This window comes from Haliotis rufescens, unplaced genomic scaffold (genome assembly GCF_023055435.1).
Source record: "Haliotis rufescens isolate VD_foot unplaced genomic scaffold, xgHalRufe1.0.p SCAF_1, whole genome shotgun sequence".
Taxonomy (NCBI): Eukaryota; Metazoa; Mollusca; class Gastropoda; order Lepetellida; family Haliotidae; genus Haliotis; species Haliotis rufescens.
Window position 1 is genome coordinate 10,191,309 of NW_025963779.1, and position 24,184 is coordinate 10,215,492.

The following is a 24,184-nucleotide window of genomic DNA, read 5'->3' on the forward strand; positions in this document are numbered from 1 at the left end:
TGGTACCTTGGTACAGTGTCTCGACATAATTAAAGATGTATCATTGATGGTCATCTATGATATGGTGCACACTAACATATACTCATATTAAGTAATACTAGGTTAGCTCAGATTTTCTATTTTCATTTTGAGGATGGGCTAAGTAAATATCAAACTTAAATTTAATCTCTGCTTGAGGTTTCAAGTGACATTTAGTTGTCAACAACACAGAAAGTCCACATGTACATCTTAAATGATGTGTAGCACATGACGTTTATCCCATCATTTCACGTAGACGTAGTGACCAAACCAATCACAATGCATTATACATCCATAAGTTGATATATCTCTACAGCATCTCAGTTATGAAAGATTGTATGTGTTCAAGATAAAGATGTAAAAAGAAAGGTTTACTGAGATTACATAAGCAATGAGACCTACCATGTAGCACTGGAAGCAGCTCCAGTTGTAGGCAGATAATGTTTGCATGGTCTCTCTTGCCACTCTCAGATCCTCCCGTGCTTGTCTCATCCACCTCCTGGCCTCTTCAGGCTGAGGATTAGGTTTCTCTGTATGATGAGCCCTGTATGATGACCTGCCTGACCGGGAGTGAAAGCCATGAGAGAAGAAGTCGCCGTCATCATCCCAGTAATGTTCATAGTCATGCCGATGACGTTTGCTCCGGCGGTTCATTTCTTCATAAAACCAGTGGTCAAAGTTGGATCTCTCTGTTTTTGGCCTTGCGTTAGTATGTCCTGGGGCTTGATCTATATTTTGACCCTTCTCCAACATTTCAATATAATTCTGTATCCGCTGAAATACTTTGGTACAAAACTCTTCATTACCTTGATTCTTGTCTGGATGCCATTTAAACAACAAACGTTTCTTTACTTTCTCTCTTTGCTTAGTGTCTGGCATTTGCCATGCCACCTTCAATGTTTCACGTATTTCTTTCAGCACACTGTCCATATCAAGAGGCTTGTCTTCAGATGGTGTTGCCTGTTGCTCTTTTCGTGGGACTTCTCCTGTCTCAGTCTCAGGTCCAGGTGTATTTCCCTCATCATGCTGTGACCTATTAGAGAGCACAATCTCTCTACACTGAGATCGTTTCTGACGCTGAAACTTGAAAAGATCCAGGGCAGATACTTCTTGTGTCCCCTCTTCTCCTACGTCAACGGCATATCTATCAAGAATTGGCAAAGTTTCACTTGTCAGGATTTGTTTCACCTTGGCATAGATATAAACTGGACCTGAGTCTGGATTTGGCAAGGTTGATCCTTCTTGCCCTATTCTATCATCTGTGAGTGGGTCATATATTTCCATTCCAACATATTCCTCCACATCAAACCTAGTAAAACTATTATCAAGCATCCAGTGGAACTCCTCTGGAATCCTTGTTCCAGGTGGTGGAAACACAGAGTCTGTTACATAGCTGCATATGTAACTTGTTGGTTGGACACTCATTCCATCTAGATAGGCTTTAATCTTTCCTGGATCACTTGCAAGCATACCAACCAGAAAAACTAGGCCAGTTGTTATGTACCCCCCTGTTAGCTTGTTAATTGCTGTGGCCAGTGCATTACGAAGAAGCATTTGATTCAGTTTTGTGGTGTTGATGTAAACAGTTACTTTGTTTTCGTCTTCATAATCAAGAAAACATGGTTTCTCTCTGTCACTCCCTTCAACTACCAGGCCACCATGAATCAATACAGTTTTCAGACCTGTGATTTGCTTAATGCTCATATTCGCTAATTTCATCTCAATGTTTTTCAGTTCTGTTTCTGTAAGCTTTTCTACTCTCCCCAAACGCAAGCTATCGTTTATAAGTCTTATAAGCCCAATCACAAACTCTGGATTTGTGAATTTTTGACTGTATTCACTCGAGTCTGAACCTTCAGTGGCTTTGTTGTGACTGGTTTCACACATGACCTCATTTGTCATCTGATCAAGAATCTTAGGTCTATATTTATTTGGTAACTGTTCAAATACATCAACTTCATTTCTTATAGAAATCACCAATCTTCTGAAACCAACAAAGTATCTAAATTTCAAAGTCTTTACTCTGTTCTCCAGTGATTCATTATCAGCAATGACCAAACTTGTTGACTTGGACAGTTTGCCGTCTCTGTCCAAGAGGAATAAGTATTGAACTGCTAGAGCGATTTTGTTATCCTTTTCTTCCTCCTGTAAACACTTGAAGAGCATGTCTGTTGCCTTCTGTACGATCTTAAGTTCATTTGGTTCCAGTTTTCCATCCGCAGTTGTCTGTGCAAGAACCTGTAGAACCTCAGCATAGTGATTAGTTGTCACTTCTGGTGCTGCACCAAGCAGGGAAAACAGCTTGAAGTATGGACCAAACTCCACTGGCGCTTTATATATACCTTGCATTGTGTCTGTCACTGACACTTCTAGCACAACTTGTGATGGTCGTACAAATAATCCTTCTTGGGGTAAAAATACAACGAAAGCAGCCTTTAGTTGTTTCTTCAATTTCTCAGTCAAATTTGAAGTGTTTTCTTGAAGAAACGTGTAAATTGATTTGATAACCATGGTCAGTATGACCACGAGATCAGAACCCTTATGTGGACGTGTTTGTTGTCGTTGTTCAAGTGATGTACTTATATTCACTATATGCTGAACCACTGATTCAATGGAGGGTTCCTTCTTTATCCCGAGCACATATGCCATTATCTCTCTTTCCTTTGATGAATGTACAAATTTGTAATAATCAGGATCCGCATAGTGGTGAAACATGGCACAACTTGTCCATATATAGTGACAGTGCTTTGAAGACACAGAGTCAGCATATGCTATCAGTTTCCCTCGTTGAAACTGGGGAAGGATTTGTTTTGTCATGTCTTTCTCATTTGATTCCTTCTCCATGTTGTGGGGCATCACAAATTTGATGTTCTTAACTCGTGAGAGAAGTGATCCTTTCAGCAACCCTTCTTGTTTTTCAAACAAGTGCTTTGTGAGCAGCTTTGATTTGTGTTCCACATCTCTTGTGATAGGTGTGACATTCATGTCCTCTACTGATCTAGCAAACTTCTCAAAATCCTCTTCTGACACCTTTATTACAATTCCAGACTCTTTTAGGAAGGTTTCCCATTCTGGACTGTCATATGGTGGTGGTGGAAATTTGTCCTCTGAAAGGAATTCTGCAAATAATGTCCCTTGTTTCAAGTAATATTCACAGGCCCTGTGAAACGATCCATCTTTGTCTTCAATGAAGTGTAACCGTTTAAGACACTGAATCAGTTTTTTTTGCACACTGCTGTAATTTGATGAAAATGATGTTTTCAACAAATGGTCTCTGACATACCGTAAATGAACAGCTTGAGTGGGTTTTGGGAGATGGCTGAATTCCTCAAGGATAATCTTTTCATATAATTCTTCAGGTGAAAGTATTTGAACCTTTAAAAACTCAAAAAGGTTTTTGTTTCTATCTGAACATTTCAGGAGGCACGTTTTGAGCCCCAATGACCATGTCTCTATTCCATCTTGTGGAATATTGTGATGCTCAATGACAGCATAGACTCTAGCCATTTTCATGTGTTGGCAGGATCCAGATAAATCTTCATAAATGGGCAAGGATTTTAGTAGCTCTGTTGCCATTGGTATTTCAAGTGTCTGTAGATCCTTTAGATTGGTGCAAAAATATTGCTGCAATATTTTAGCTGAACCCTCCTTTATGCCAATAAGTTTGTGAGTGTGTTGTGCAAGTGCCTTGAGTGTAGAAGCTGGTCTTTGGAGATTTGCAACCAATGACTTTGCTAATTTCACAAATTCTTTACTATTGGAGGCAGTCTCACCAAAATCAAGTTGGGGTACACATAGTTTAGAAAAGGTTGTTTGATAGGTAATGTTTATCATATCAAGAAGGTCTAAAATTTTGTCAGAGTCACAAATTGGAAATAAATAGATCACAGTCTGAGATTTCTCAGTTACTTTGGCAGGTATGATGCACACTTGACTCAAGGAGGATAGGCTGGATTTGATACTATCTATATGAGGAGTCATTTTTGATGAAGCAACAATTTCCCTGTGAAGAAAATCCCATATCTCAAGAATCCATTGAGGAGATGGTTTACTACTGCGTTCCCATGGAACCCATGGAATTGGAACAGTGCTGATTATATGACCCACTGTGTCTGGCAGAAGAGTGCTCAGTGTTTGAATGTCAAGTTTCCTAAGTGTATCTGATTTATCTGTAAAACCAGAGTACAACTGTTCCATTGATCTATGCATTGCCATTCCTGGTGATCCTTGGATCAACTCCGTAAATACAGTGACGATTATTGGTAGCTGTGAAGTGAAACATCTCAGAATCGAATCTTGTGTCAGAAGAAGAGGTAGGCCATCTAATGAATCAAGAAAAGTTAAACCCTTTTTGCAGTAACTTGTCAAAACAGTCAAGGCATGGGTGTCCTTTAGAGGAGTTGACTTGATGTCTAAAGGGAGACTTGCAAGTTGACATCTATCCTCATTGCTGTTGGTGAATGACTTCAAAAATTCAATCACATTATCTGGTGATATACAGGAAACCTCCAAGGCAGCCTCCTGAAACTGATGGTAGATGGACAGTGGCATATCTATTATCTTCATCCCCAAATCTTTGAGAATTTCCACAAGCTTTGTTTCAGGAACTGGGATATTGTTAAAGTATCCTGGGAATCCAGTAGACGAGGCAACTGAAACCCAATCAAATTTGACAAGCCTTGTTTGATTTTTTGATCTGGAATTTGCAGAAAATTTGCCATCTAGTGGTTTGATAACAGGAAAAAGAGCTGTGTAATGCTGTACAATATGCCTATAAAAGCATGTGGCTAACAATTTCCAATAGTCATCTGAAGTGCCTGCTATCACAGGAAACAGGTTGATGAAGGGTTTAAGCAGTTCATGAGACCTAAAATAATCTGGATCTTGCTGGGCACCAAGCAGTTCTGGTCCTATCAGAGTTTCAAGACCTGATACATAAGCAGGAACAATGACTTGTTTGATGATGGCTTCATTCCAAAGTGTGCGGAAAAGATGTGGACCATGCCATAGGTTCCCTCTAGCTTCATGATCTAATGCAAAATGTCCGTTTATGTGCACGGGGAGTTTTGTGGTGATGCGGAGGGGTAACATACAAAATGCTTTTCCTCGCACTGTATTGTCATCCAGTGGTATTGCTACACCACCTCGTGGTAACATACCAATCTTGCCATCTCTTTGGCATTCTTTAAGAATTTCAGGAACTTTACTGTTATCAGCAAAGCCACACTTATGAACAACCAGCCACCTTTCTTGTTTTCCTTCAAGGCTCTTCACTTTCAGTACTACCTTTGTCTGCTTAGTGACATCCTGCTCTTTGTGTTTGACATACGTTCGTAAACCTGATACATACTTTTTTAGGCCAGCATGTTTGTCACTTATTTCCGCACTAACTGAAAAATCTTCAACAAGTCTCCCATCTTTCGTCACTGAATGTATTGATATGTTCTTGATATTGTGTAGAAACAACAGAGACTCAGCCATTTCATTACTGAAATCCTTTAGCAGTTGTTCTATGCCCATTTTCCCTTCAATTGGAATTTCTTCATCAGATATATCAGACACCATTTCTTTTGTTCTCAGTGGCAGACGGAACAGGGTCCCTGATTCTCCAAAGTCTATAACATCCGTAAGATAGCATTTGAATATGTCCTGAAAATTGTACTGCAGCTCATCAGCAAGGAGTCTACAACCAGGGGCTTCAGATGTTGCCCATGGAATGTACTTCAGATTAGGATCTAAGAAACATACAGTTTCTGGTGTCTCTGGGCCAACTGTGAAAAAAGAAGGAACATCAGTTAAATGGTACACAGCATTAAAGCCTACACCATATTGTCCTGTCTTCAGGGCATCATCAGATTTGCTTCCAACGCCAAGAGATTGAATCCCCTCAAAGTCTTTCTCTGTAAAACTACTGTTGTTCCAAACACACAAAGCAGGGCCCTGTAAAGGTTTCCAATTATCGGAAAATACATTTTGAGTAGGATGGTTTCTGAAATCTTTGATGAATTTTAGCTCAGTAGCTCCTGCATCATCTGCATTTTGAAGAAGTTCCTTCATAATTGATGAATCCCTTGGATATCCTTCAAGGATTCCCCTCAGTCTCGTTGTCAGTTTCTCACGTTGGCCAAATGAAGTTGCTGACCATGGTAACAGTACTTTCGCAACACTGGCATGTATCAGTGTCTTGACTTTGAAATGTAGGGCTACTTCTTTTGATATGGAGGGATGAACAATTTGTATTCCCGAATCTTTCTTCAGGCGACTACAGTCGTCAAGACAAAGATCAGTTGCAGGCTTCAGGGAGTTTTCAGTGTCTGGTAAAAACATTTGCCATAATTCAGAGTTGACACAGTTTTCCTTCTCTGACAACTTGTATAATAAGTTAGCCATGTTGACATATAAAGTCACATCTTTCTTTCTCATTGGTTTATCCTTGTATGTTTCAGCCATCTTGTCAATTTGCTCTTTCATACAATCCACATCAAAGTGTTCCTTGATTCCAATAACCTGCAGGAAGTGCTTGTATATAAATCTTTGTGTTGGTTCAATTTGATACAGATATGGATGTAGGTCATACTCCAGATGAAATGCAACTTGCTGAGGAAACACTAGCATTTTATCATTAAGTATAACTTGCTTGCCTTTAAGCTTTGCTATAATGTCATGCTCTGGAGAGGTGCTGTCAACCTCCTTGCACAAAGCATCCAGGTGTTTATACAGGTTGTTTAAGATTTTGATTGATTCCTTACTCAGCTGAACTCCTGTGAGTATTTGTGTTGAAATGTGGAGCAATTGTTCACAAGCAACTGTTGCAGTTACAGATTTTGTGTCTTGAACACCAAGCCAAATTAGAACTTCTTTTAAAGAAAATAATCCATCCAGTTTGTATGAGTCAAGCAGAAGGTTACAACATCCAACTAAATCAGCTTCTTCACGAAAGAACAACTGAACAGGTGTTGAGAATACTGAAACTGTATCACCTTTCCACTTGAAAGGCCAATCTCTGGCTTTCTGCATTACTGGGAGAAAGGCCATGGTGGATATTTGCTGTCTTGCATCCTCTCCACATTTATGGAATCGCCTCCCACGGGTGCTGCTGTCATACTCATTGATATATTGTAGAATGTTGAGACACCTCTTCTCGGCTCGAGTATTATCCTCGAGACTCAGGTCTTGTACTGTTTGTATCCTTCCTATTATAGCTTCCCACGGAAGATCATTTTCTACCATACCCAGGCAACATAACTGCTTCAGGATTTCATGCCTTTCAAATGCCTCACTTGGAAAAATCTCTTCAGATTCAGTAAATAGTTGGGAAACCTTTCCTCTTGGATAGACTAGCTCCTTTGGCTTTCTTAGTTTTCCATTTGGTTTTGAAGGAATGCATTCATACTTCTTCAACAAAGCATCAATATTTGGAAAGCACAGTTTGACAGCATACAATGTCAGTGACTGACGATCTGAAGAATTTACCAGTTCAATATTTGGTAAGAAAACCTCCTTGTAGAAATCTTCAGTACTGACAACATGACTGTTGAAGGTTTCTGTAAGACCAGCTGATATGAAATTTTGATAAATTCTTTCAGGTAGGTCAATAACTGTATCCTTTTCCCAGAATCTTTGAAGTACCCCGACAGCAGTTTTTCCAATCAACTCATTGTATGCTAAAGATGGGGACAAAAATATGGAGTTCTTGAATGCTACATAATTCACTGGATCACCTTGCAGAAAGACTTTGTATTCCTCTTCAGTAATCACCTTATAGAAACTTGTCACAATGGCTGGTTTCTCAAGTGAATTTTTGACATCTACATCCTTGTCCAACATGACACCAGGCCACAAGTTGTAATAGGCCTCAGCATCATTCTGAGTAAGATTCTCGAGTCCTGTCAGAGTGCAGATTATTGTTCGACCGATAACCTCAGTTTCTAAGTGTTTGTTCCAGGAACCAGGAATTGATGTTTTGTCGTCCTCTGTTTTTTCACACAATCGCCTCCTGTCTTCTGTCAGCGCAAACTGTGCATTGATGTGCATGGCGAATTGTGTAGATGGGAGGGGCAAAGGAAGAAAGCAGTATAAGTGTCCGACACAAAAAAAGCTCTGACATTCACGAAGTGAGCTCATTTGAATTATTTCACCACTTGTGCTTAGTGGAACAGCAGTTGAAGCTAAAGGGAGTAGGCCTTTTATTGTGGCAAATTGTCCTGGAACTGTTTTTCCCATGGACCATGTTATCTGCCAGTTTGTATTGTCCTGATGGACTTTAATGCCAAAAGAGTTTGAAAATTCTGTGGTTGTCTTGACAGAAACATTCACCCTTTCTATTAAATAGTCTTCCCTTGAATCCATGTTGCACTGTTTTGAGAAGTGACTGAGGGTGTTAATTTGAGGATTGTGCGGTACTTTTGCCTGGTTAAACACAGAAAACTGATCATCTGTTTTCTTTTGAACTGAAAACAAAAGTTCACACTTGTCAACAGAGGCTCCATTTGGTAGGTAATATACTTCCATTAACTTTACATTTTGTGTGTACAATAATAGATTTCCAGCACCTTTGACCAAAATCTCCAGGAATGTTTTCATCTCTGATTTTGAGTAATGAAGATGTTTTATTTCACTTTTTTCTGCCTGTTCTGCTGTTCGCAGAGGGAACCGAAACAATGTCCCTTTGCAAATATCCCCCTTGGCTTTCTGTCCTATGTCACAGCCAAACACTCCATCAAATGGCTGAAATTGGCCTCGCATCGTCTGCAGCATTCTCCTATTTTTGACGGAGGATATGTCTGCTTTCAGTCCTGGTCTGCCCAGATAGGTCCGATGTGGATCAAATATAACTACAGTGTTTCCACTGATGAAGCTTGGGACATCTGTCAAGTTATACACAGAATTGAAACCAAGTCCAAAACGACCAAGCTTTGTTGCATCATCTTCTTTCGTAGCACCACCAAGATGCTGAATGTTTAGAAAATCATCCTCCGTAAATTGTGCATCATTGTATGACCACAAGGCAGGACCTTGAAGGGATTCCATTCCTTTATTCATCAAAGATGATCTAGCACTACTATTGTGTCTCTCATCATAGAGGAACATCACTTTGGTTGCTTTGGCATCTTCTGCATTTTGTATTATCTCTTTTGGTACTGAAAATCCATCTGTATATCCTCTAAGGATCCCATTTAACCGCTTGGTTAATGACTCATGCTGGCCACAGTTAAGATCAAAGGCCTCTGTCCCCTCCATAACCCTCTCAGTCAAGAGAGATACTCCAAAATACCTTGCTGTCTCTTCAGATATATCACTGTGTACAAAGTAGAGCTTCTCTTCCTCTTCACCATCTGTTGTCTGTTCCAGAAGCCATTCAGCATTGCAAAAGGTACAGTCTTCAGCAGATTTCAAAACAAGGGACTTGGAGTATTCATCTTGGTGAATTGGCAAAATAATTTCATTTGAATGGAATTTGTATGATTTCAACGTGGTAATGATGTGAAAAATGATTTGGAGATCTTCTTGCATATCATCTGAATTATCCATTCTGGCTTGAAGGTGTTTATGCTGAATCTCCTTGAGAACAGAAACCAACATTTCAGGACTTTGTTGTTTCTGCCCACCTACAGCTTCTACAATGTCTGCAATACCAATCCAAAACTTTGGCAAACAAAATCTGTAAGGTTTGAGCTCAATGTCCTTCCGTTGTGATTTCATGGTCCAAATTTGACTGGCAAAATGAAATTCTGAATTGATCCAAATAAACTTCATTTTGCGAAGTCTTTCCTTGCATGCTTTTGTCATCAAGGAAACATTTTGCTTTGAAAGATACCTGTACAGGTCTTTCATTACTTCCATGTACTTGTGTTCTGTATCCTGTTGGGGCTGATATGATGCAATTGTTAGGTCCATATGCTCCAACACTTGATGAAGTGGTGGTTCAGATACCAATTGAAATGCACTGATGATTTCTTTTGGAAGATTTGCAACTGGGGAAACTGATCCTATAACATTCAGATGTTTCTCATTCCACACATTCCCAAGTCGTTCAAGCAAGCAGCTATTTTCTTCTCCAAACAACCTCAATGTGTCTGGATAACCTGTTGTTCTCCTTACTAGACGTGGAACAAATCTTACTTGTAGTAGGCTTTCCAAAGAATTTTTATAAGGTTTTGCAAGACGTGCCTTCAGAAAAGCAAATAAAGCTTTGCCTTTCCTAGCAGCAACTTCAAACTCATTTGTCCCAAGAAGGCTTTCTATGACTGCACCAGTACGGCAAAGATGTTCATCTGTGACATCTGTCACTGTTTTTAGTCCAAGCATTTTCAGTCCCTGTAATAAAGATGAATCCATGAATTCAGCAGCAGGAAATTTATCTTCTCTTTCAAACAACTTGCAGAGTTCTGGCTGTGGCTCAAATAGATCACAAACCCTAAACTGCTCACTCATTTCATCTGTAGTAAGGAATTGTATTCTTTTAGCTAGCCTTAGTATGGCTTGATTTGTGAAGAAATGACATTCTTTCAGAAGGTGTAGCATAAATACTTTAACATCATTCCTGTTGTATTTATTGTCTCCATTTGCCATTAATATCAGAATGTTGAGTGTAACTTCATCTCGAGTCACTTGTCTTGCATCAAGTAGTTGAGATAGGGTAGCAGTAGTGGCTGGAATGCACCGTAAATAAACTTCTGGATAGGGCACAACCAGTTGGTCTGCTGGCTCCAGAAGATTAATCTGTTCAATGGTTGTATCCATGTCCAAGTTGTCTGTGTTTGCAAATAGTTCCAGCTTCTGCAGTACGTCTTTGGCTGAACTGCTCAGACATTTACATTCACAAAGAAACTCAACCAAAGACCGTTTTTCCTCATCTTTCGCAATGTTGTTAAAATTAGATACCTTCTCCAAAAGTGTATCCTTCTGTGCAACATCTTCAAGGACGCTGATGACACCTTCAAAGGATGGATATTTGATAACATCTCCGATAATGGAGGCATTTCTCTTGAGAGCATCAGGTATCTTTGATAGCGAGATGATACCAAGGTGTTCCAAAGCCAAACCTAGTCTTTGATCCAAATCACCAACAGTCTTCACATTCATGCAAATGAAACTTGAAGATACAGGATAAAGAGGCATTGTTCCATCAGCAGTGGCTTCCCCAGGGATAAGTAAATCGTCTGGAAATTTGTCTTTGACATCTATGTCATGTTTTGTGATGTACTGCCATACAGAGTCAAGCCATTCTGGACTAAATTGAGAATCAGATGTCACAGTTGCAATCCCTGAAGGAAACTGCACCTCCATGCACTCTTTAAGAAGACGTGCAAAGGGCTCAGGTGACAATCTTTGAATGTTGAAAATTCCTGAAAATTAAAGGAAACAAAAAGTGTACAACACAACACAACATTATGCACTTCCAGCCTTATGACATTACTTGAAGTTTGGGGAAACACATTCCTTCATCACTATGTGGATATCAAATTCTAACCACTCCATGTGAAAGGTCTTTTCAAATATGTAAATGCCTAAATGAGAGAGAGGGAGAGAGAGAGGGGGGATATCAAATTCTAACCACTCCATGTGAAAGGTCTTTTTAAATATGTAAATGCCTAAATGAGAGAGAGAAAGAGAGAGAGAGAGAGGGGGGATATCAAATTCTAACCACTCCATGTGAAAGGTCTTTTTAACTTGTAAATGCCTAAATGAGAGAGAGAGAGAGAATATCAAATTCTAACCACCCCATGTGAAAGGTCCTTTTAAATATGTAAATGCCTAAATGAGAGAGAGAGAGAGAGAGAGAGAGAGAGAGAGAGAGAGAGAGAGAGAGAGAGAGAGAGAGAGAGAATATCAAATTCTAACCACTCCATGTGAAAGGTCCTTTTGAATATTTAAATGCCTAAATGAGAGAGAGAGAGAGGGGGGGAGGGGGGGGGGGGGGGGGGTGAAAGGTTTTTGTAAATATGTAAATGCCTCAATGAGAGAGAGAGAGAGAGAGAGAGAGAGAGAGAGAGAGAGAGAGAGAGAGAGAGAGACCACCCCATGTGAAAGGTCTTTATCAATGTGTAAATGCCTTATTACTCTACTCTATCCTTACTGTTGTCGTGACAGTGATATTGGCCTTAACTCAGTAGGAATGTAGGAAAAGAACCAAACTCAATCAACTGACAATGAAACAGAAATTCAACATTATTAAAGAGACCAACCTTTTTTTGCCATATCTTGAAGATAGTGTCCAGTAGTACTGTCATGAAGAACAAATCTATGTCTCAGGCCTGGAAACATGTTTATATCATCTTCATCCTCGCACACAAATACAGGGTCTGCTTCCCCAAATGTCGTGAAGGATCCATCTGCAAGAGGGAGAAGTCTCACCCCACGAAGACACTGAAAGCTGTCCTCTGCACATATGAACTCAAGCAGATGCAGCTTCTGTTGGTCTGTTATTCCTGGATAAAGGTTCTTGGACTGAAGGGTTTTTGAAAGTCCATCTGAAGTCACAAATTTCAGTTGCTCTAGATCTGGGTAGTAGGATTGCAATGCCTCATGCAAATGAGGTGGGACTACAACAATGTTTTCCTGACTCATTTTGTAGGTAACAACAATTGTTTCTTGGATTTCAGACGACACTTTTGAAGGTACAAAGAGGATTCCATTTTCAGCATTTATCCACTTGCCTCCATCATTTGGGGTGTAGAGGCTTCGTTCTCTGAACATTAACTTGTAAAATGCTTCACAAAGTCCTTTCCAGTTTTCACGTATTTGTGATTTATCAGGCAGCGCACGGTATATCTTCTCTACACAAGTCTCATCTCTTCCTTCCTTTTGCCAATACATGATCAACTCTTGTATGAGACTGACATATGTTTGAGGGAACACCTCGAGGAGTAAACACTGGTTCCATCGTATCGCTTTATCCATCTGGGATTTGTTCTTCGTTTGATCTGCTGTTGGCCACTTGATATGTCTACGGTTCTGACTCAGTGCAAAATGACCATGGACGTGAATAGGTAGGCCTGTGGGACTCTGCGCCTCAAGTGGCAAGGGCAGAAAACAAAATATATGCCCGGTTTGCTCCTGTTCAAGGGCGAAAGCTAAGCCAACACACGGGCATGATGCAATGGTTTTGTCAAAGCACAGTTTCTTGAATGATTTTGAAATTTTTCCATCTTGAAAGTGCTGAATCACGAGCCATATGCTGTTGTTACAGTTCTGGTGTGTTGACATAAAGTCACATGTTTCTACTTTCATGTAGTATATCTTCTCAATTGGCGATTTTGGTAACCCTCCCTTCAGTTCCTTTATGGATTCTACAAATTCTTTTCTAATATTTACAGTGTCACCTACATAGCTACTCGTGTCAACAGTGAAAAGAGTCTCACAACTGTTTTCTGGAACTTGCTTTCCAAAGAGACTTGCACCTTTCTGACAAACCTGAATCCTTGACAATGACTTCAGGAAGAGCAGCATATGAGGGGCCTCAGCTTGGAATGCACTGAAGAGATCTTGTATTTTATTATCATCATAAATAATGTCTGACAATTCTGTCACTTCTTCTCGAAGGGGAAACCAAAATAGAGTGCCTTTGAAGAATCCATCCTGGAGTGTTTGGGCTGAAAACCCAAATATACCATCCAGAACTCGAAGCAACAAATCATTGGAAAATCCAATCCTGTCCAGTCTGCTTATATAGCACACCATCCTTGGGTCATGTTCCCACATGTACGGATCTAGTAACAGGATGTTGTGACCAGATATGATCAAAGGCACATCTGAAACAAAATAAAGATACTGATGTAAGTGAGCGCATAAACACTATAGATGTAGTCAGCTACATTCCAACTATATCATATTTTGCCTGTGAGTTGTGTCTAGGCAAGCCAGTTTGTTTGTTTGTTGTTTAACACCACATGGAGCATTATTCCAGCTATATGATGGCCGTCTATAAATAATCGAGTCTGGACCAAACAATCCAGTGATTGACATCATGAGCATCGATCCATGCAATTGGGATACATGCATAAACCATGTCAGAGAGCCTGACCACCCGATCCTGGTAGTTGCTCTTATGACAAGCTTAGTCACCTTTTTAGGGCAAGCATGGGTTGCTGAAGACCTATTCTACAGGCAAGCCAGTGACCAAAAGCATGGGAAAAATCCACGCTTTCAAAGCAGAATGACACACATTCAGATAAGTCCACCCAATCATCTCAAATAACATGCTTAAATGCAGGTTACTGGTTGCAGGGACAAATCCTACCTCTAATACCCTCTAATGTGTTCAATGTTATGTAACAGTACATCCCCTTCTAGCCAAAGGTGATGCACATGGAATCCAGTCGTCATTGAAAGGCATTGTAATTCAGCATGTCGTAAACTCATGATCCCAGGTTCGCCCTGATTATAGTTTGCAGCACGGTACTCATGCTCGTGCTCGTGCTCGTGGGTTTCACCACAGTTGTTAATGTCTAACACCTGCAGCACTTCGGGTTCCGAAGTGAATCTGACATGATGGACGTAATTTAATTTAATAGAAAATAATTTTATAAAATACTTGCAATTTGGCGTCAAGCCAAACTCACTCACTCTAACATGAAACCTGAACGGATAGGCAATCATGCTTGGACAAAAGGATAGGTGAACCTGACATCAAGAAGACAAAATATGTTTGTACCTGTCAGATGAAAGACTGACTTGAATCCCAGTCCAAAGCGACCAACTTTAAGAGGCTCCTGTTCCTTGATACTACTCTGTAGCATCCTTATGCCATCCCAGTCTTCATCAGTGAATACACCATCATTGTACACACATAAGCCAGGACCCTAAAAGTACACCACATACAAGCTTATACAAAGATGATTTTATCTGTAATGACAATAATGAAGTTATCCTTTCAAAACATTCTACCACAAAATGACTCCATAATGTTTTATCTGACATCAACATTTATAAAAATTTATAAATTTATAAAAAAAAATACCTCTCGTGAATGGCATGTGTTTTTGTCTAAACATAACAAAAAAATATTACCAGCTGCAAAGCATACGGTTGCTCTTCTTATCAACAGTCCTGATACTGAACAGTGTGACCGACTCAGTTGGCAAATGATCACAGCTCACATGTACATGCTAACTAACATGGTGGTCAGTCTAACTTCGTAAAGAGGTAAAAATGTATATCATGTGACATCAGTGAATGACATAATCACAGATAGCTCCTTAATTCATGTAAGACTGTGCTGAACCAGAATTGCTTGCAATAACTTTGTCTCTACCCATGAGAGCTGTAACGCCAGCACATGGCACGTAAATTCATTACTGGAGGACTAGACGCAGGCATATTGGCAGTCCAAGAAATTTTATTCTATTCACTTTTCTTAGTCGGTTAAACTGTAAGATGAATATCATTCATGATTACTGTAATTCTACATTATTGGAGAAAGTCTCACTTTGACACAAGTCACTTAATACACCCACACTAACTTACATTAAGAAATTGGCACTATGTTGCCGATCAAAGTCAGTTACCGTATTCGACGTAATAAGCACCCCGCTCAAATAAGCGCCCACGACGATATTTGCTGATATATTAGCTAGTGAACAATCCCAATTAGCACCCCTTCCGATTGATCAATGTACACAAGACTTATTTATTCGCGTATGATACACACTCGTGTGTTATATGCACCCTTAATTATGGGCAATTAAATTCTGGAAAAATATATCTGTCGTACATAAACATTTCAGTCTGTCACCATAAACCACGAAATTCATTTTTCAACTCTGTTTTTTTTTTCACCAAAATAATATTCTAATAAGAGCCCCCTATTTCTAATTTTGAGAGCACCTAGGCGCTTATTACGTCGAATACGGTAATCATGAAAATATTGTTTACACCTGTTATAAATTCACCTCAATCATACACTTACATGCCCTCACAAAACACCAGTAACGAAAGGTGGGAAATGCTCCAGACAGTTATATGCGCTACAATGGAAGAATAACTTCAGTAGACAGTTACATATTTCTTTCCTCGATCAATATCAATAGATCCCTTTGGGGTGAGACTACATGTATATATACCTTGAGGGTCCGAAGATGTGGGAAGCCATCAACTGACGAGGGACTGAAGGGACGCCCATCATACAGAATCTTCACTTCCGTGGCATCCGCATCCTCGGCATTCTGTATCAGTTCCTGTAAATAAAAGCAATAAAACCCTTTCCATGCGCATAAGAAGTCTCTGATAAAAGCAGATTTGTTGTACGATTCAGACTATACCATGAGCATGTTTTTAAGAATCACTACCAAACACTGAACACCAGGTGTTCGCGAGCGTATCCTGCCCCACCGGTGGCACCCGTCACAAACAGCCTGCTCGATTGTACCTCAAAACATGCAGGGGTGTCAGACTCTATATATAAAAAGTAAAGGGTGTACCTATGAAAGGAGAACCCCCTTATATTTTACCTTAAGGATCTGTCCATCATCAGGGTATTGGTCCAGGACCACCTTTAGCTGTTTGATGAGGGAGGGGAGTTTCATGCTGGAGAACCCCTCCCTCGGGAGTCCGCCGGGGGCACCTGTCAAGCACAGAGAACATGGTGTGAGGGGCATCAAGGGACATATAGTAGTCTAGTAAGATCTGCTGCAAAAAATATAATTGTAATCGTTATTATCAAATAAATAATTTTCAAATATTTCTCAAGTTGCTTAAATGTGATGAATAAATTGAGTAAAATAAAGTCCACTTTGGCCGCAAGCACATTTGCAGAAAGGTTCGAATCTGGTTTTCAAAATGGCTGCCACTGTAGCCATATTGAAAAATTTATCTATTTTTACAAAGTGTCCTGAAATTTGGTATATGTATAGTTAGAAATTGATTTGTTGCTCAACAGACCTAGATTCGACCTTTGCGCTTCAACCATACTGAAAGTTGAAACTTTATATGTCCATTACTAAACCCTTTTCTTTCAAAAAGTATTGAAATTTGGTATATTTGTAGTGAGTAGTGGGCTATGACATATCTGTTCCGTTTTTCGTGATCTGTTCCGTTTAATTTTGTCCTATATTTGATCTTTGCACTTTGACCATGCTCTTTAATTCACCGAAAATGCATTTTCTAGCACTGTAAACATCATCTCCTTAGACACCTGTGGATCAATGAAACTCAAACTACACCTGCTCTTTCCCGCCAATGATGACAGCTACATTTGTCCAAGAGTTTTGAATCCAGTTTTCAATATGTATGCATCAAATTTCGAAATGTCATCCACAAGTTCACCCAAAAAACTTTTGAAAGCTCACCTTAAGCCTTGAATGATGTAAAAAAACTGATCAAAAAACAATTGAGCAAGAGTCCTATTACTTAACTATTGGAAAATTGAAGTCATCCCTCTTGTCATATGTGACAGGCCCTTGTGGTCGGGGAGGTTTGTATGGGTCAGTATTCTATTTGAATTCCTTGGAAGTTGACGGATGACGGTAGGTACAGTTTATGGATAACAACTTCCTTATTTACTTAAGCGGAACGTTTCGGTACAGAACCTAAATCTGTTGTCAAGCTAGGCTGAATTATGTGCATGGAACAGAATATATATAGTAGACTATGGTAACTGTTATATATATTCTGTACCATCGCCTTTACAGTGAATAAATAAGTTGTTATCTATACATTGTGTCTACTTTGCAGTATTTTATTTGAGCTATGATGTCCCAAATACACTGTGTATAATTACACTGTACTAAAATTGAAATTTGAATTATATACTATAATAAGGAGAAAGAAGGCCATAATGTAAGTTTAGTGATGGACTGTACATCTCAATTTATCATGAGTCAGGTTTACCAGATTTACCTTTCCCCCCTTGTCTCTCAGGGGGCACGGGTGGCACAGTCGTCTAAGGCGCCGCAATACGTTGTGCAGAGTTGCGTCCCTTGGACACGCCAGAAACCTATGATTGTGTGTTCGAATCCCAATTATGTTTCTAGGTTTGTCAGCACCATACCCGTGCTTGTGGGTTTCACCGAAGTGGTAAACGTCTAAGACCTGCATCACTTCGGGCTTTCCTCCCACAAAGGAACACGCCGTGACATAACTGGAATACTGTTGAAAGCGGCGTTAAATCCAACCCAGTCACTCTTTGTCTCTCCCCAACCCAAACAACCTCACCTCCACCCACCCTTGAGCTACATGTCTATTGTCGAAAGTGTTATGTCATTCCAAATCTTTATACAATAGATCGCTCCGAGGGATTGGGCTCACTGTACTCTTTTATTTCAAGCTCAGGTGGGTCCTTTTGACTTACTCATTTCCCGTTTTGGAGAGCTAGTTCCGTACCACCGTCAGACGTTATCTGAAGCAAAGAAAAACATGTTGTGTACAAATATAACAAATCAAATGCTCTTTGTTTCCATCAATTTGGTAAAGGTATGGACGTAAATGGAATTAGATAGGTACCGGGTGAATGAGAAAATGGATGAGTGAATGAGAAAAAGTAGGAAAAGAGAAGGAAAATGTTAATCTTGTCATAGCGACTGATTTACGACTACCATTGTCTGAATTCGAAGTACATTTGACTCCAAAGGCAAATTACCCTGTCTCCATAACTTAATTGTCATTACGTTTTAGGCGCTAATCCCCGTTGTTAATCCTCACCAATATTTCATTGTATATTGACTGACAGCCAACCTGGGCTGCTATATCACTTCCCGTTCATTAGTGTTATTTATAGTATGACATTTATTGCCTTAATTGTTCATCCCCTAAGCTGTGTCACCCCCAGAAGTCATTGTCTGTCCATTGTTGTTCAGTACTATATATGTGCTACCATTACACAGTTACTACGGCTTCAAACTCACCTTCCCCAACCAAGATACACTTACACATGCCAGCAGACATCCAATGATAGACGGACTTAACATTACATGGCAGGTGCCCAAATGGTTCACACAAATACAAGGGGTAATATACATAGACCACAGGGACACACAAGAGGACATCCAAGACTACATCCACATGGCAAACAAAATCCACTAACAACCCAAGATTATAAATTACAAAAACATCAACAATCGCACACCCATCCCGGGCAGGACAACCACCCAAACAGTATTTCTGACATTCAAAACAACAGATCTCCCAACACACATCATTTTCGGCACACTCACATATAATGTAAACCCCGTCAGGAAAAATCCCACCCAATGCACCATCTGCCACTCCTTCAATCACCCTACATCCACCTGCAGACAACCACCCATGTGTCAGAAATGCGGCTCGTATAGACACGAAGCCCCAGAATGCACATGGGCCCCATACTCACACAATGTAAAACAGAGGGTCATACAGCAACTCAAAACACCTGCCCGATAAAACAAACACATATCCTCAAGCTAAATAAACACATCACAAAAGACCACCTACCAAAACCCGCCACCATCCCAACTTACAACTCCATACCTGAATATCTTGACCTAGACACCACATCTGACTCCATGTCCAGCTCCCTCCCCGAACCACCCCCACCTCCCCCTCCATGCCCCCAAAGAAACAAATGCAAACAACTCTTTGCCACCCATAACCGCTTACTAGCCCCAGCCCCCCCACCCCCATCCCGACCTCATCCACCCATCTCCCCCCCCCCCCTCCCCCCCCCCCCCCCCCCCAACCACCCTCCAACGCCCCCGGCAGGCAAAAAAAAATTCAACCGCCCTCAAATGGCTCTGCTTCCCACCCCCCAACCCCCACCGCCCCATACTACATCCCCAACCCCAAACCATACCGGCCTGCCCACCCCGCTCATTGATAGTCACACCCAAAAAAATAAACTCAAATACAAACAAACTTATCGAATTTATATCAGCAGCCATCCTCATTAAAAAACCCACCCCCAAGAAACTCCACTCCCTGGCCCAGCTCGCAAACTTCTACCATAAAACATTTCAAAACTTTCAAGCAGCCATCAGGGCACTTAAATGAAACCCCTCCTACCATCTTCCAAATTAGCCCCGGAACACCATACCATCCAGAATCAAATCCCCTTTCATTCTAAAACCCGATAATGGTGTTCATTCATTGGAATTGTAATGGCATCACCTCAAATGGGCATGAGCTTAAGGCCCTCATAGCCCTTGAAAAAATTAGTCCATTAATAAACGCAGTACAGGAAACCAAAATATCCCCCCCAAAAGCCTTCAAAATTCCAGGCTATTTTTTCATTCGGCAAGATAGACCCCGCCCCACTAACTCCCCCTGACCACCCTATGGTGGCCTTGGCATATTCATCAAAGAACATCTCAACTATGAAACAATAGATATCCCAACCCCAAACCTTGAATGCCTGGCTATCAAAACTACCATAAATCAAACTAAAATCAGTATTATAAATGTGTACCATACAAAAACAAAACCATTCACAGGTGAAGATCTAGAAGTACTAACTAAATATATTGATCAAAACACTATTTTTCTAGGCGATTTCAATGCTCACCATCCACTGTGGGGCACAAAAAACCTCACAGATAAATTTGGGAAACTAATCTACGAATGGACAGAAACAAACAACCTTATTTGCTTAAACGACAACCAACCCACTAGAATCCCCACAAATCACCTCCAATCCCCTTCAGCAGTAGATCTAACTATCAGCACACACACACACACACCCCCCCCCCCCCCATCTCCAATCAAACCTAAGTTGGGAGGTACATTCGGACACCTGGGGCAGTGACCACATGCCCATCAAAATTTCGATCTCTCTACCCACTCAAAACCCATCCCAACCTCATTCCAAATCCCCAGTCGACCCCCCTTTAGACTATCTAAACTTAACTTAAAAAAGGCTGACTGGAAAACTTTCAACACACTATGCAACCAAATAAACATCCACCATATCCATAACACAGACAATGACATCTTTAACTCAAACTTCACTAACACTATACATAAAATAGCTACACAATGCATTCCCACAGTCAAAATTTCACCCAAACACACACCTGTCCCTTGGTGGAGCCCAGAAATTGAAAAAATCTAGAAAACTTAGAAAAAAGCACTAAATAAAGCCAAGCGGGACATAACCAAACTCCCCCCTGGCTAGAAATCTCAGAAATTCAACTAAACAACTCATAAGAGCAGCAAAAAGAAAATACTGGAAAACTTTTACCAGCACCTTGAAAATGGGGAAACAAAATACCAAAATTCGATGGAAAAAAATTAAGGCCATAAAGGCCACTTCAAAACCCTTCTCAGCCCCCTCTTTTCCTAACCTAAGTACCGATAAAGAAAAGGCTAACGCCATGGCTGCTCACTTCTGGGCCACTAGCAGCTCCACCAATCACACTCCCCACATGCAAAACACAATAAAAAATCACCCCACATACACACACAGACCACCCCTCTTACACATGCCACTTAACAAAATAATCAACATTCATGAACTACAAACAGCAATCAATAACAAAAACACAGCCCCAGCCACAGGTCCAGACAACATCAGCGACACCATCCTCAATCATCTTCCCCAAAAAATTCAAAAACTACTTCTTCAACTCTTTAACCAAATTTGGACATCTGGCTCCCTCCCCCACTCATGGAAAACAGCTCAGGTTGTACCGGTTCTTAAACCAGGAAAGCCCCCACGAGAACCGGATTCCTATCGCCCCATCTCATTAACCTCCCATATCTGTAAAATAATGGAATCCATCATTAATAATAGACTAAAATTCAAAATTACCTCCCAAAACCTTCTTAATGAGGACCAGAGTGACTTTATGTCTAACCGACAAACTTTAGACCACGTTTTACATTTAGAACATGACGTTAAAACAGCACTCGCCCAAAAACAATACACTTTGGCCATTTTCATAGATTTCAGTAAAGCATTTGACATGGTTTGGCAAAAACTTAAAGAAAAAGCCATAGATGGTAGAATACTAAATTTCATTCACTCTTTCTTAACAGACAGAAACATTACAGTAAAAACAAAAAACACTCTATCAGACCCACATCATTTAGAAAAAAGGCACCCCACAGGGAAGTATAATATCACCAACTCTCTTCAATTTCATGATTGACGACATTTTCCCGCCTGTAACTAAAAATATAACCACTGCCAAATTTGCTGATGACATTTCTTTCTGGACGTTGTCAACCTCGCTAAAACAAATTCAAAAAAGAATTCAACCCCTACTTAATCACCTAGAACACTGGGCAGCCCAGTGGGGATTCCAAATCAACACTAAAAAAACATCGGCCTACTATTCAAAAACAGACACATGCCAAATTGTCCACCCAAACTCACCTTAAACAATCAAAACATTATATTCAAAAAGGAAGCTAAATTTCTGGGAATCACCTTTGACCAACAACTGACATGGGCTCCCCATATTCATAATCTGGTCACATCATGCCAAAAGGATCTAAATCTAATGAGAGCCATCAGCGGCTCTGATTGGGGCACTGACAAACAAACGCTACTTAATATATATAAATCACTTATTCAACCCAAACTAGACTATGCTGCTCCAGTCCTCAACTCCATTTCAGAAAAACTTAACAAAAAACTTAATTCCATCCAGTACAAAGCTCTTAAATAAGCCCTGGGCACTAGAACCGGTACTGCACTAAACTCACTACAGCTTATATCAGGAACTACCTCCATACAATTAAGATGAAATCAAACCATTTTAAACTACTGGGCTGGGGCCCAACACAACCCTATACTCAAACAGATTATAACCAAGTACAGCAACCTTAGACCTGCCACCCTGAAGAAATTCAAAAACAATCACACCAATCAGCCCCATACCTTACACACCTATATAAACTTATCAAAACACACAAACTTGAAAACATCAAACATACAGCCCCATCAAACATATACATCACACACACACACACACACACACACACACACACACACACACACACACACACACACAAAAATGCATATACCGCTATAGGTGGTAAACGTCTTTTTCGAAAATGAATTTCACTATTTATTTCGATTTGAAGCTTTTCACCAACAGAGATCTAAAAGGCCTATCTATATCTATATCCTTAACAACGCAAGGCCGTAGTTAACTCTTTTTTTGACAGGAGAGGGGGGGGGGGGGGGCAAATAAGATTATTCATTTCTTATTCACAAGGGAAAATGTTTTCTATAAAAATCCAGAGGGGGCCCCAATTTTGACTGAACAAGATGGTTTTGTTATGTTTCAACCTGTTTGTACTCCAAATAATGATACTTTCGAAGTTAATCGAAGAAAAAAAATTGTCCCTGAAAATTCTTGAGAAAGTGCTTGAGACTGTTCAGGCTCAAAGTTTGAAATTAAAAAATATCTGGGTTTGTAGACTGTAGCTGACTAAAATATCTATTCGCTTGTGTTTCTCCTCCTGGCAGCCATTTTGTGTTAAAGCTAATGTTGGATTTAATGCGATATATTCTACTTCCCTAAGTTATTCTTGCTTAACTCAGGTTGAATTTAGTCAACCCTGGTTGCCAGAAATGTGGAAACTTAGGTTAACTCAAGCTTCTCAATGGTTAATAATCAAACATAGGTAATAACACTGAGTTGCTCTTACCCTGCTGTGACTGCGTCATACCACCTGCAAACGCTGTACGCCGACTGAGAGACGACAATCTGCTACGGCTTTCCGAGAAACCGCCTGACAAAGCCTTACACAGAATACACGGGCGAAACGAAAGTAGGTTTTTGTAATCGATGTTCCAGGAAACTACAATATGGAATGCTTATTATATACAATGCCGTCCGTGTATTGTTACATTGGCATATAGGGAGCACGCTAGGGGGCACGTGCCAGTGCCAAGCCCGTGTCAAGAAATTAAAAAACAATCACACCTTAGCCCCATACCTTACACACCTATATAAACTTATCAAAACACACAAACTTGAAAACATCAAACATACAGCCCCATCAAACATATACATCAATGACAAACCACCCCCCGAAACAGACCTCACCCTCCACAAAACATTTACTCTACACCCAGATATTAAAAAACTAGACAAAAAAGCAATAACCAACAACTACATCCATCAAAACTGGCCAAAACACACCCATATCTATACCGACGTATCCCAAGCAACCAACAACATATCAGAACTAGGCATACAGATTACACAACCCACATCAATCACCACAAACTTCTACTATCCAA

At 40.2% G+C, this 24,184-nt stretch overlaps 1 protein-coding gene across 2 annotated transcripts in view; it reads right to left on the reverse strand.

Annotated features, from left to right (window-relative positions):
• Nucleotides 1–23,621, reverse strand: part of LOC124147200 (sacsin-like) — a 32,888-nt gene extending 9,267 nt beyond the window's left edge. The window contains exons 1-7 of one of the 2 annotated variants that reach the window (XM_048403738.1): nucleotides 23,587–23,621; nucleotides 18,308–18,355; nucleotides 16,470–16,582; nucleotides 16,083–16,196; nucleotides 14,675–14,822; nucleotides 12,207–13,772; nucleotides 421–11,366 (exon numbers count right to left, since the gene is read on the reverse strand). In XM_048403738.1, the coding sequence (XP_048259695.1) occupies nucleotides 421–11,366; nucleotides 12,207–13,772; nucleotides 14,675–14,822; nucleotides 16,083–16,196; nucleotides 16,470–16,582; nucleotides 18,308–18,311 (12,891 nt within the window). In that variant the 5' untranslated portion in view covers nucleotides 18,312–18,355; nucleotides 23,587–23,621. Of the gene's footprint in view, nucleotides 1–420; nucleotides 11,367–12,206; nucleotides 13,773–14,674; nucleotides 14,823–16,082; nucleotides 16,197–16,469; nucleotides 16,583–18,307; nucleotides 19,286–23,586 lie in introns of those variants that run through there. The other variant, XM_046517836.2, reaches the window with a different exon arrangement.
• Nucleotides 23,622–24,184: the final 563 nt, after the last annotated feature.